Source organism: Nothoprocta perdicaria, unplaced genomic scaffold (assembly GCF_003342845.1).
Source record: "Nothoprocta perdicaria isolate Ctin4 unplaced genomic scaffold, notPer1 scaffold_59, whole genome shotgun sequence".
Taxonomy (NCBI): Eukaryota; Metazoa; Chordata; class Aves; order Tinamiformes; family Tinamidae; genus Nothoprocta; species Nothoprocta perdicaria.
The window spans coordinates 1,509,583-1,523,116 of record NW_020455854.1 but is presented as its reverse complement, the minus strand read 5'-3'; the positions used below and the strand labels follow the sequence as shown (position 1 = coordinate 1,523,116).

The following is a 13,534-nucleotide window of genomic DNA, read 5'->3' as shown; positions in this document are numbered from 1 at the left end:
GGCGGCGCGGGGCGGGACCGGCGGCGCGGGGGGGGCTGCGCCCGGCGAGGCCCCGAGACCCCCGCGCGGCCCCGGGACCCCCGCGCTGTCCGGGCAGGGGAACACGGGGGTCCTGTATGCGGGGCGGGGGCGTCGGGCACCCCAAGACCACGGATACTCCAAGGCCACGGGCACCCCCGGGCACACGTGGGGCTGCATCCCAAGTCGAGCGCTGCCGTGGGCGCCGAGCCCGCTGCAGACCCCCGACCCACTGGGAGCGGGCGCCTTATGCGCTAGTAACGCAGCCTGCGCCGGGCACCCAGCCGTGGGCCAGCCCCCGGGCACGGGCTGTCCTGGACCTGCCGCTCCTGGGGCCATCCCGGTCTATTTGCATCCCTGGATAGTAATGGGCACGGAACCCGAGCTTCCAGGGTGCGTTTGGACTCTGCCTCAGTTCCCCTGGTCGATTTCTATGGGTTGTCGACAGCGTTTGTCCCGCTGACGCGTCCCGGGTGCCCCAAGGGGCCGCTCGGTCTCGGGGATCACCCCAGAGAGCATCTGCTTTGGTTCAAGAGCAGAGCCCTCTGCCACCCTCTCCTTCCCGATCTGCTCCCGATTATTTCATTTATTTTTTTTTTCCCCGTAGACACCATTGTACCCGAACCACAAACCCTGCAATTAATTAAGTTTCATCTGGTGACAGCCCGCCAAAATGTTTGAAATAAACAGCAGACAATCGGGATGCCACGATACCGGCGAGGGAACAAAGTGCCCGCACGAGGGTGGAGCGGAATGGGAATGAGGGATTGTAAATCCCGACGGCGAGAGAAAGTGGGAGGGAGGGGGCTGGGGCCGCCCGGGCGGAGGCAAAGCGGGATTCAGAGCCCTCCGGCCATGAAATGACACTGAAAGAAGTCAATCCGCTGGAATCCATGGAAAATGAGGGCCCCCGGCGCCTGGCGGAGCCCTGCTCCGGGCCCAGTTTAAGGTGGAGCGGACAGGGGCACCTCAGGCGCTCCTGTGCGCGTAAAGAGAATTCGGATGGTAGCGGGAGCAGCTGGAGATGCTGGGAGCCTATGGGGAGGTATAGTCCAGGAGGTCCCGGGGCGAGCAGGACGTTCCCAGGTGTGCAGGGCAGGGCTGAGCAGAGGCCCATGCGGAGCTGCAGGTGGCCGAGGCCGCCAGGCGCCTGCGGGCAGCCACGGCCCCAGCTGCTGCCTCCAGCTCRGGCACCGTGTCCTCCCAGTGCTGCACAAATCCTGCCCTCCCAGCCTGTGCCCTGGCGAGTCAGCTGAACTCCTTGATCCACCTGGAAAATCAAGCAGCAAAGGAGAAAATGTTGGTGCCATTGCCAGCCAGGGCAGCACAAGGCTGTGGTGCCGTGCAGCCCATGCAGCCCGTGTCCCTGCTTCAGGGCTGCCCGCGGGAACCCCCCGCTCCACCTTAAGGGGATGTATATGCAGAGCCTCAGCAACAGCCTCAACCCCTGCCAGCTGGGGGGCCGGGGGAGCTGAGGGGGCGCTGGGGCCGCTGGCTCCTGCATTGGCCTCCACACGAGCCGCCCACGCTGAAGCGCTGCCCATCTGGGACTGCTCGCAGGGCTCCGCTGTCCGAGTTCCAGCTTTTCCCAGCAGATCTGGGCAGGCTCGAGCTCCAGCTTTTCCCAGAGGAGCCAAGCAGCAGCCTTGGCCCTGTTGTTTGGCTGGGGGAAGCAGGGCTGGGGGGGGGTTACTGGGTAGCCAAGCGCCTGCCTCGCTCCCTCCCGTGGGTGCCCTTCCTGCCCAGGCTTTGGCTCTCCAGTGATGCTGGCAGCTCTTTCTGGCCCCAGCGGCACAGGGATGCTTTGGTGCTCCCTCACATTGGCCCAAATTCCCAAAACAGCCCTGGGAAACCCCTCTCCAGATGCCCAACCTGGTGGGGTCGTGGCAAGTGGAAACGTGGTTGAATACCTTGGATACCGGCACAGTTTGTGCTTCCGGCAAAGCTGGTGACAATTCACAGGATGCCCAGATGCTCCCTGGTTGTAGATGGGCAGAGCTGGGGTCGATCCCACCATCTCCAGCCAGGCCAGGACTTGCCATCTACCTCAATTTCCCCAACGTGCTGCCAGGGCTGGCACCTGCTCTGTGTGGGAGCAGCRATGGGCTCCCCACCGGCTGGCTTAGGGGTGAGCACTGGGCCATGGGCTCACACCAGTGTCCGTGTCACCCTCCGCCAGCCCCGGCCTCCAGCTGGCGGGTGGCTCCGGGCTTCATCCCTCCCCTCATCCATCACCCCCGTTGCCACTTTCACCTCGCCCTGACCGCGCTCCGAGCTCGGCAGGGAGGGGGCAGCCGGGTGGGGCTGGTGCTGAGTGGGGGGCACTGGGGGGTGGAAAGGGGGCACAAGGGGACGCATCGCAGCCAACCAGGGGTCGCTCGACACCCCCCCGGCCACAGGCTGGCCCCGGCAGCAGCGGGGGGGTCCTGCGGGGCTCTGCCCGCCCCGCGCGGCCGCATCCCGGCTCGGCGCCCGCCGCGGGCTCGCAGTGCCCCCTTGTGACCGCGGCCCGGCTGCCTCCGGCCCGGCCGGCCCCTCCCGGGCCCCTCCCGGCTTGGCTCGGCTGCAGCCGGGTCCTCCGGGGCCGGACGCCTGGGCCCTGGAGAGCGCAGCGATGGGACCGGCCCCCATGCAGTACCGACCGGCTTGGCCCGTTCTCCCCGCCAGGCTGCAGATCCTCGGCGGGACTTCGCCTCTCCCGGGTAGCCCCATTGGGCTCCTTTTTCCAAGCCTCCCCTTTGGGATCTCTGCCAGGACACACCATGCGCCTGGGCCTCACCCCAAGCCTAGCACCAGAGGGCTGAGGATGGTGCTGGCAGCTGCCGTCCCAGTGCTGGGTGCCGGAGCAGCTCCGAGCTTCCCTGCAGCCCTGCTGGGAGGTGACGGCTGAGATTTCATGTCTTGCTGCTGTAGGCTGGGGCCGGGGAGGTGACACTGCCAGGGCCCCCACTCTGGAGGAGGAAAAACCTTACAAAGCCCTGGCATGGGGTAGGGCTCCCCATCTCCAGAGGAAGGGAACAGAAAACCTCTGGGAAAGGCAAGCAGGGCTGTCTGGTTTGGAGGAGATAGAGATGGAGGCTGGTCCAGCAAACCTGCCTCATGGGGCTGGAGTCTGGCCCTATGGGGCAGCCTCAGAGGGGCTGGGGACAGTTTCCCCCAGGGTGCAGCACTGGGAGCTCTCCAGTGCTCATCCCGCTGGGCTCATCCCTGCATGGGGAGGTTTTCCTGCTGTGCTGAGCATGCCTGCCAAGCGCGGGCTGCATCAGGCACCCACATTGTGCTTAAAATATAGCTCAGAAAGCCTCACTTCACCTCCCAGCGGAGCTTCACTCCCAAGCCTGTTTGAGCAGCATCCTGGCCTCCCGCTGCAGTGAAGATCACGGGGCAGGGGTGCTTCTCCTGCCCAGCTTCCAGGGCTCACACAAAACAGAATCGCTTTAGAGCATCCTTGCCTGAGAACCCCCAAAGCCCAAGAGCTCCCTTGTTGCTTCACCCTGTCCTCATAAAACCAAGCACACAGTTCCTGTGGGTAGACACAATCCTGGTAGACACTGCAGAATCTCTCATCCTCCTGTTGAGGGGCTGCTGAGGGGAGCCAACCTGCACCCAGCAGGGAGAGTGGCCACATGGCTGCATGAGGGTCCCCATGAAAATGCATTGGGTTCTCCATGGTGGGGCAAGGAGTCCTGCAGCCAGGTGAGGAGTCCTGCAGCCAGGTGAGGAGTCCCGCAGCTAGGTGAGGGCTCCCATGGGCAAGAGAGGTCCTAGCTGGCCAGACAAGCAGACTCACAGACAGGGCCTCCCTCTGCTCCCTGAATCCTGGGGGATTTGAGCCTTGGGAGAAGCCCAAGGCCTGGAGGCATCTGATCATGTGGGAAGGGGATCCAGAGAGCTCAGCCTCGAGGGAGTCACAGGGGAAGCTGAGCCCTGGGTCAGGAGCATAGAGTGATGGAGTGCTGGATGGGAGTCCAAGGGTGCTGAGCCTTGGGGTGGGAACTGAGCCCTGTCTGGGCTGTCCTGGGGGCTCAGTCTTGGCTGGGGATTTGAGCCCAGCAGGGTGATTGACCCCTGGGGAGGTATCTGAGCCCTGTATGGGGACCATTGCGGGGGGGCTGTTCCCTGGTGGGAGGCCGGGCRCCCTCCTCCCGCCAGCACTGGCTGCCACCAAAGCAGCGCGCGGCGGCCCCGCGCGTGCATCCTCCCCGGCGGCGCATGGAGCTGCCTATTGATTTGCAGCCCGGCTAAAAATAACCCGTGGCTCCTCATCCCGCGCACTGCAAATCCCCCATCGCTAGGCGACGCGTTGCCCGGAGACGGCCATCGCTAGGCGACCGCGGTTGCCGCGGCGACGCCGCTGCCTGCACTGCAGTCCGGCTTTGGCATCGCGGTCCAGCYGGACGGGCCCGTGCCGCTCCGGCCCAGCCACGCGGTGTCCCTGATGGAGCCAGTGGGAGGAGGAGGAGGAGGAGGGAGGCCTTCTCCTCAGCACGTGCCCATTCCTTGTTTCCACAAGTCAGGCATGTGACTGCAGGGACGGGGGCTCTAGCGCAGGCCAATGAGATGCCGGCGGTTTGCATAAAGATGAGCCTCCAAAGGAGCTRCTTTCCCTGCCCTCGCTGTTCGCTGGGCTGGACCAGCTTCTCCCGGCATCTTGGCCTGGAGCYTCTGCCAGTGCCGAGCCCTGTGTCCCCAGTGCTGCCTTCCCACTCTCGGGGCATCTGGGGAGCAACAAGGCCCCATGTACTGGTGGAATAAAATGCTCCTGATCTGGCTGCAGCACAGCTGGGCAGCCGGGTCTCCTGCCGCTCCAGGCAGAGCTGTGGTGGCTGCAGGCCCTGGACGGTCAGACCCTCCAGGTGTTAGACATGCYAGGGTGGTCACACAGCCCAGAGTGGATACAATGGGACAACCAGACGCCTTGGAATTGTCAGATACCCCAGAATGGCCACATACCCAACACTGCTGGACAYGCCAGGGCAGATAGACATCACAAGGTGATTGTGTACCAGGAGGCAGCCTGGGGCAGCTGGACACCCCCAGGATTGTCGGACACCCTGGGGCTGCATCCACCTAGCACAGAGCTGAGCTGGGGCCGGTAGGAGCTGGGTCCAGACATGATGGGTTGGCAGTGGGGAGCGTTTCTGTGGGAGGAAGTGGGGTTTCTGTGTTGAGTGGAGAGCCACCCACAGGGGCTGCCCAGGCAGGATGGGGCACACACGTGGATGCAGGTTCCCTGGGGGCCCCAGCTCTGTGCCCCTTCTCAGGGCCCAGCAGGGCAGCTTCCCAGCTCCGCACAGGACCAGCTCCAGGTCTGGCTGCTCCAACAGCTGCCTCATTTCAGGTTGTCTCCAAGCCTGGCTCTGAGTGCCCATGGAGGAGCTGGTGTCTGCTCCCCAGTGCAGCCCCTTGTCATTGTGTGGTGGCTGATGGGGTCCTGTGAGCTGTCCTGGCACCTGGAACACGCTGCGTCTCTCCCAGCACAGGTGTTCTCTCCCCAGCTCCCAGGTGCTCCTTGGTCACACATTTCTTGGTTTCTCTATTTCTATCAGCTGAGCAGAGGCCAGAGAAGATGCTGCTCCAGCACATGCAGACCTGGTGCCTCTTTCTATGCATCTTTGGACCCTGTGCTCTCCTCCCTCCTGATTACTTGTCTCTGCTCTCATCCATGGAGGATTTTTATTGGAGTCATCCACCATCTCTCAAGGATTTTCTACCAGGCCAGACGAGCCCAGCACCCAAGAGGATCCTAGAACACTGGGATGGTGTGAGGACAGGTTTGWAGGGATGCAGTATCTGTGGTGGCACTGGGGAAATGGGGCCAAGCTAGTCCATGGTGCCCAGGAGCGGGATCACGTGTGGAGGGGATGGTGGCCCTGTCTGCTCAGCCGTCTCCTCCCCTTGAACCACCCCGTGAGCTGCCCCCAAGAAACCCGACCTGCCTTGTAAATAATGGAGCAGGGAGCATGGCTGGATGCGGGCAGTTASATCAGCCTCCCCTGGGCCCTGCCCGGCTGGCAGCCAAGGAGAGCTGGTCTCTGCTGGCTTGTATAGGGCTGTGCAAGGGGAGGGGACAGAGGCTGGAGATATCTGCTAACCAGTTCCCTCCAGTCTGGGGAGCACTGGCAGAGCAGAGCTCCTCACTAGGGGTGTTGGGCATCCGAGAGAGATGCTCACAGRTCTGAGAGGAAATAAATGGTGAGATGGACCCATGGGAGGCAGTGGCGGGATGAGGCAACTCTCAGATAGGGGTCCTGTCACCACCCAGGGCCACCTGTGGGGGAGCTGCCTGGCACCTGGGCACAGCTCCCTTCCCTTGGCAAAGGCAGTTGACCCACATACCCGCAGTACCTCAGCGTGTTGGGAGCCCCAAGCCCCATTGTGCCTGCAGCTGGAGGGCCATCCCTCCCTCCATCTATCCATCCATCCCTGTCCTCACGCCTTCCCCCACTAGCCAGTGCCCCCCTCTGTCCGTCCACTCCTCCAGCTCTCCCTGTGCCCCCTGTCCCCTCGCTCGGGCATTCTGCTCGGAGGCCTTCCCGGTGTGTCCGTGCCCTCGGCACCCCCGCAGGGCTGCACCCCCCCGCGCTTCCCTATGGCTCCCGGGGCCGTGTCTCTTTAACGGGGCCGGGTGCTGACACCGTGTGCGCGCCCGTGTGCGCGCGTGTGTGTGTGTGTCTGTGCATACGTGTGCGCGCGTGTGCGAGCCCCGCTCGCCTCCTCCATCGCGGCTCCCGGGCGGGCAGGAGCGGGGCCCGGCTCGGCGCCCTGCGGCTCTCGCTGCGCGGGGCTCGGCGGCGGCTGCCGCGGGCCCGGCTGGGCAGGCGCAGGGCGCTGCTCTCCCTTCGCCTCCGCCGCGGCTTTTTTCCTCCTCCTCTCCTCCCCCTTTCCCGTTTCTCGCGCTGCCGCCGCTCCGCACATGAAAGGACGGGCTGCCCGCGCCAGGCATGGCATGAGCTAGGGGCGCGGAGGAGGTAAGAGCGGCTCGTCCCGCGGCGCGGAGCCTCCGCGGCACAAAGCGCCCATGGCCGCGCGCCCCGGCCGGGCCCGCCCCGGCTGCGGCCGCTCGGGGAACGGGCTGGAATTACATCCCTCCCTGCCGGGGCCGGCGGCATCATGGAGCTGCGGTTATATAACGGCGGCGGGGCCGGGTGCCCGTGGGTGCCGCGCGGCGCGGCGCCTGCAGGTGCCTCGCGGCGCCCTGCGCGGAGCCGCAGCGGCCGGGGGGGCTGCGAGCCCCCTGCCCGGGCTCCCGAGGGGGGGGGTGTTGGGTTGGGGCGCATGAACGCGATGGGGCCGGAGGGGCCGGCGTGTTGGCCCCCCTGCTCTGCCGCCCCCAGCGATACCTTTTGTGCGGCTGCCAGCATCGGGGTGCAAGGGGGCACAGGGCTGKACCCCTCTCTCCGGCCTCGAAACTTGCCTTGTCAGGTGCCATGGGGTGGGAGGGGGAGATTGGAGGTGCAGGCGGCAGTGGGGGCAGTGGGGCTGGGGGCCAGGGCCCTGCCGTGGGGATTGAGCAAACCTGGTGCTTGGCTGCTGCCTGGTTCCACCCCCAGCCCCAAAACACCCCAGSCCCCATGGCTGCCCCACAGCAATGGGCAGCTGGGCAGGATGGGGCTGGCATCCCAAGGGCTGTGTAGGCTGCACCCCTGCACCCCTGCTCGGCTCTCCTCCCCGCAGAGGTGACACAAGCCAAGGGGAGCCACTACGGGGGACCTGTCCCCATCACTGGCCTCATGGCCATAGTGATCTCCAGGGCCACTGAGAGTCCAAAGGGAAGAGTGAAGGGGAAAGCCCATCCCACAGGATGGGACCATCACGGCCAGGAGAGTCCTGTGCAGCCCTGCTCTGTGTGGGTGGCACTATGGTCGTGTTGGGGACAGACCCTGCAGACACTTGGGAGGGTGCTGAGGGCTAGCGAGGTGCCAGGGTGGCTGTGTTTTGACTGGGTAGTAGCGAGTGCTGTTGGCAGGGCTGAATTGGAGAACATCTTTCTGCAAGGCTGTGGGGCAGGACAGGACTYGGGTGCTCACCCGCACCCTTGGGCCTCCTCTGGAGGAGGAAACTGAGGCAGGAGGACACCAGGCTCGGGAGCTGCCGGAGCCCTGCAGCCTCAGGACATTGGTGAGCACTGAGCTTCACCCTGCAGCTCCACAGCGCTTGGCCCAAGCCACATGTGGGTGCACGGACCCACCAGCACCAAAGGGCTGCCTGGTGCCCCCCATGCGGGTGGCGCGTGGGGCTGCGGGGCTCGGAGCCGCCGTGTCCCTCCGTGCACAGCAGGGGTGGCGGCGGCGGGCGCCAGGCGGGAGCTCTGTCGTGCTGGCRTTTCCCCTCCTCGGGAAGCTCGGTGCTGATTTCACTCTGGCTACCAGGAAGAGAGAGGGAGGTGGCTTTGGAGCGGGGAGGACTCACTTTAGCATCCATTTTTAATGAGATAGATATCTATTTTTCTCCGAGCTGGCTTCCCCCACATCGATCCCTTTTCCATCCTCTGGGCCTGTTTTTCTCTCCCTGCCAGCAGCTCCATCGCAGCAGGGATGCAGTAGGCCAAAGTCTCTCCCTAGTGCTCAGAAACCTCATTTCTCACCAAAATCTTGTTTGCAGTGGCAGAAAGGCTCCTTGTAAAGGCCTGGGGCTGGGACTTGGCAGAGTGGGATGGAGAAGGACCCTGTCCCCTTGCTCCCAGTGCTAGAGGATGCTCTGACCCGTCGTGTTCCATGTTGCTGGCCAGGGAGGCCAAGGCAGCAGCTCTCTGCCGAGGTCTGGTGCTTTTTGACCCCTTGCACGAGCGGAGGAGGCTCCAGCAGGCCAGGCTGGAGAGGTCTCCATGTGCCCCAGCACGGCTCTTCGCTAGTGCTGAGCGTCACATCCCAGCCCACGGCCCTGCAGTGTSCTGGTGTGGCGAGGAGGCCCCTGCACCCCATGGGTACCACAGTGCCATGGACCTGGGACAAGACACTCCCCTGGCTGCCCACAGATGAATGAGAAGTGGTCCAGCCCCAGCCCTTTTGGGGCAGGGACCCTGGGGACCCCTCTGCCYGTGGACTTTGATGCTAGGGCTGCCCATGCTTGGGGCTTCCAGGATCCCAGGGCCTCTGGCTCATAGCGCCGCTACCTTTGGTCTTGAGGGCTCGCAGCAGTGTTAATACTCCAGAGGTTTGAAATATTCCTGGCAGCTCCGTGCTGCCTTGCCCGTGCCTCAGTTTCCCTGCTCCCAGCCCAGGATAGTGCCCTCCTCCCTGCTGTGGGTCAGGAGTTGCCACTTGCTGCAGGGGCCTCCCCAGGCAGAGCGACCTCCAGCAGAGCCTGGAGAGGGGACAGGGGCATTGGTGCCTCCTCAGATGGTGGCCAAAACACCTACAGCTTCCTGAGCCAGAGGAACAAACACGAGAGCCAGGTAGAGGGGCCTGGGCTATCCTGGCATCCCTCTTGCTGGGTATGGCACCCCCATCCCCACGGTGAATCCGCCAGCAGGGTGCCCCACAGCCGTTCACCCTGGGATGGGCTGAGCCCCATCCCGCCGGCACCACAGGGGCTGCAGCACAGCCTGGCATGGGCAGAGCTGGGAGGGAAACCGAGGCACTGGGGGTGCACAGAGTATCCCCTGGATCTGTGTCGGGGCTCCACAATCCAAGGAGCCCCAGGGAGCCACCAGTGTGTGGGGACAGGCTGTGGCACTGGGGGTGGCCCGGGAGCGGAGCGGGCATGCGGGGGAGCCAGCTCCTTGGGCAGCGTCCCTCYTCTGCCGAGATGGAGGTGGTTAAGGGAGGAACAGGGCAACGTTTGGGGAAGGCAACAGGAGAAAGGGGCCATTTTGCCTGGGTTGCTCCCTGATAGAGACGTAACCCTTGCTCCGGCTGCAATCCACCCCGCAGAGCACAAACGCTGTCAGRGAAGCTGTCCCAGGAGCAGTCTAAGCAAGCAGCTGGTGTGACGGAGCCAGCACCGTGCCAGCACACGCCGTGTCCGTCCCCACGGCGGCTGCACGATGATGAGCACCGGTGCCGGCCCGCGCTGCTCCGGCCCCAACGCCGCTCGGCCCCAGCCCTCGGCAGCTCACGTGCTGCCAYGCCAGAAACACCTCCGTGCCCTTAACAGCTTCCAGTGCGCTTGCCTTCCAGGAATGTATCAAGCAGCTTTTTGAACCCGTGTCAGCATTTAGCAACCACAACATCCTGCAGCAAGAAGTCTCGTGGCAGGTGCCCTCTGTGAGCATTGCTTCCCTGTCCTGGTGTCCTGCTTGCTGGCACCGCTTCTTGGTGCCCACAGCAGCTCCTGCTTGCCCTTTCCAGGCCCCYGTGCTGTGTATTTTATCCAGCTTGTGCTCGGCTTGGTTTCCAGGCTGGCTCAGCACCCTCGACTACAGCTTGCTCATACAGCCACCCCGGCACTCCTGGCCTGTAGGTACCTGCAGGTTGGCAGAGRACTGAGGTGGCCGCTGCTGGTGCGAGGCAGAGACTGCCGGAGTCCAAGGGAGATGCTTGGACACAGGGCCATTCCCAGAGGCTCTGCATTGACCGCCCCCCGTCTCTGCAAAGGTGAGCTCAGGTCAGGCCTATGACCAGTCCAAGCTGGTGTTGCTGCTCTGCCATCCTGCAAAGCTGCTGGTTTTCCCTGGCATGCAACCCTGTCCCTGAGGCTGGTCGCTTGTGACACCCACCTCTGTGAAGTGATGTCTCAGGTGAGGACCAAGGCAGGGCCACTTGAGGCATCATTCCCGGTCTGAGACCTGTAGGACGTAGCTGTGGTGCTGGCCTGAGGAGGAGGCCTCTGTGTCCATGCAGCTGATGCAGTGTGTGGAGGGAGGACGCTGTTGGAATCATCGGGTGACAGTGCTGGGAGCCCYGGCTGCACCCAGGGAGTGGGAGCACCTCTGTGTCCTGCAGAATGGAGTGTGTGGGAGCAGGCAAGGGAAGAGCTGGAGACCCTGGCCAGCACAGCCTTGTGGGGATGGGCAGATTTGTCATGGCCATTCCTCCTTCCAGATGGTGGGATGGGCTTGTTGCTTTGTTCACCTGTTCCTGGGAGTGAGGCAGACAAAGGTGAGGGGCTGTAAGGTGCCAGGCTACATGGGTGCCCGCTCCCTGCCTGGACAGGTTGTGGCTGCTCTTGCAGGTCAGGCCACAACGAAGCTGCACAGGACGAGCTGCCCTCTTTTGTTTTGCTTTAATTGGTTAGGAGCAGGGTGAAGCTTTGCTGAGAAATACCAAACCAAGAGCACTTTCCCCATGGCAGAGAGGCCTGAGAGTGCAGGTACTACCAGAGGAGGCTGCAGGATGCGGTCTCAGGTTAGCCACAAATCTGTGTTTGGCTCTCTTCTGGCTCTTTGCATGGCTCTGTCAGCTCTTGTGGCCATCTCAGAAGATCCCCTTGGTTGGAGAATCCCCTAATACTGAGGCTCCCTGCAGGACTGAGAGGGCCAGGGGTCGTGGCACTGCCGAGGATTAAAGGGCTGCTCCGGGACTGATGCCTTTGTGAGATCTGCATCTCCTTTTCTTTCAGCAGAGGTGTGTCTTTCAGTCTCAGGCTCCCAGGCCATGCCCAGCTCCCCAGGTCTGACCGGGCCTATCTCCCCTCCTGGGGCAAAAATCACCGATTTGAGAGCTACTCCAGCAGGTGCAGGCCCTAGCAGGCACCCCTGTTAGAGGCTGGGGACAAGATGGCATGAAGCATGGGCAGCATCAGCTCCTGTCTCAGGCTGAGCTAATGTTGAAGTGACAAGCGCTGCTCTAGGGGATGGCTTGTGGCAGACGGGGGTGACCACTCAGCCTGCTGCAATTTGCCTTTCCTTGGCCTGGGGTGCTGGAGCTCACMCTTCTCCCTTGTCCCAGGGGGGCCCTGCCCCACCATTTCTCCACTGTCCGAGGATTGCCAGGGCTGAATGTCTGGCCTTGGGGCACAGGCTGTCTTTAAGCTAAGTAGAAATCCCATCTGGTGGTTACTTGAGCAAAGTTTTCCTCTTTTGCCTCTTGGGATTTTTTTTTTTTTTCTGCTTCTTGTGTGCAGAGCTTCAGCAAGGGCTGTATGGACATGCCCTACATACCTCTGGCTGTGGGACCCGTTCTCTGTGGGCTCCACTGTCCAGAAAGGCTGTGAGTAGTGCTGGGACRGGTAGTGGAGAGTCCCTTTCCCCGCCTGCTTTGCTCCTCTTCCTGAGATGGATTCACCATCCAGCCCAGGGCAACACTGGTAACTGCAGGCAATAGCAAGTCAATAGGAAATCARTCATGTCTCCTGCCTGCCCCATCCCACCTGGGTTTCTTTGTCTGGGCCAAACAGTGGATGGGAGGAGAGGCTCTTCCCCACCACAGATTACAGGCTTGTGCAGCAGGGGAATATGCGGTGCTGAGTTTGGAGCTGTGCTCTCAGCCTCTCTCCCACCTGATGTGTGCGAGTACTGAGCCCGGGAGTGCTGATCCACGTGTACACACATACATATACACGTGTACAGGCAGCCTCACTCCCTCCACACACCCACTGCCCCTCCATCTCCAGGGGAGCAGGCAGCTCCCCCGGGGCCTCCTGCAGCTCCTCTGCATTGCTGGGGTGATCCAAGGGCTTGGGGTGAGCCTTGCCTCACAGCCTGGCATTCATACACGTCTGACTACACGATACTGGCAGTGGTCTGACCTGATGCAGTCAGAGCAGGAGGCAGCCTGCTCACCACTGAGCACTGCATGGGGAAGGCAATCTCCTTCCTTATAGTGGAATATCTTTATTACTACAATATACCTCAGCTGACAGGTTCAGTACCCAAAGCAGGTGCCTGTGTGGCAGTGCTGCTAGTTCGATCAGTAGCATACAGATGAAGGAGTCCAGGGGAGCTGTTACCCTTGAGACTGCTGGACAAGAGCTTCGGTTGTGTGTTCTGCCACAGTATTACATCTCCGATGTGTTTTCCCTGCCTGTAGAGCAACTTGATTTGCTGCATTAGTAAAAATAGATGGGCTAATGAATTCAGCTGATGCAACCCTGTGTATATGTGCATGTGTGCATGCGCACAGCTTGGTGTTTGTGTGTATGTGTGCATATAAATATGCATCTGAATACCAAGGCTCATGTAAGGTGTATCCACCAGGCCCTAGGGCCCTGATGGGGCGAGTGTTTGTGTGTGTATGTGTCTGTCCATGCGTGTCTGTATGTGCGTGTCTGTGTGTGTGTGTGCAGGAAACCATGAGGAATGGCTGCTTGCTGCCTAGCAGCTCTGTGTCACTGAAGCAGTGGCTCTACAGAAATAATTTTGCATCGGCCCTGGCTCTTGGCATTGCAATAACAGGCTTCACAGGAGGCACAGGATGCCCCTGCATCAGGGCCCTGCAGGGGGACGGTGGGGAGGTAGGAGACCCTCTTGGGGTGATTTTTTCGGGGGTGTTTCTGCAGGGTGCTTCTTCCCAGAGACCATTCTGGGACCTCCCAAGGACCGGGAGCGGGGCCGGGACCGCTGTCCGCGGTGCGGAGCGGGGCCGGGACCGCTGTCCGCGGTGCGGAGCGGGGCCGGGACCGCTGTCCGCGGTGC

The 13,534-nt window shown here is 62.7% G+C and overlaps 2 protein-coding genes across 2 annotated transcripts in view; one reads left to right on the top strand and one right to left on the bottom strand.

The window, feature by feature from the left end:
* Positions 1 to 6,395, bottom strand: part of METRN (meteorin, glial cell differentiation regulator) — a 9,499-nt gene extending 3,104 nt beyond the window's left edge. The window contains exon 1 of the mRNA XM_026048973.1: positions 6,358 to 6,395. Within this exon, the coding sequence (XP_025904758.1) occupies positions 6,358 to 6,395 (38 nt within the window). The remainder of the gene's footprint in view (positions 1 to 6,357) is intronic.
* A 538-nt stretch (positions 6,396 to 6,933) lies between these two features.
* Positions 6,934 to 13,534, top strand: part of FBXL16 (F-box and leucine rich repeat protein 16) — a 15,957-nt gene continuing 9,356 nt past the window's right edge. The window contains exon 1 of the mRNA XM_026048989.1: positions 6,934 to 6,989. The gene's annotated coding sequence lies outside the window, so the exon portion shown is untranslated. The remainder of the gene's footprint in view (positions 6,990 to 13,534) is intronic.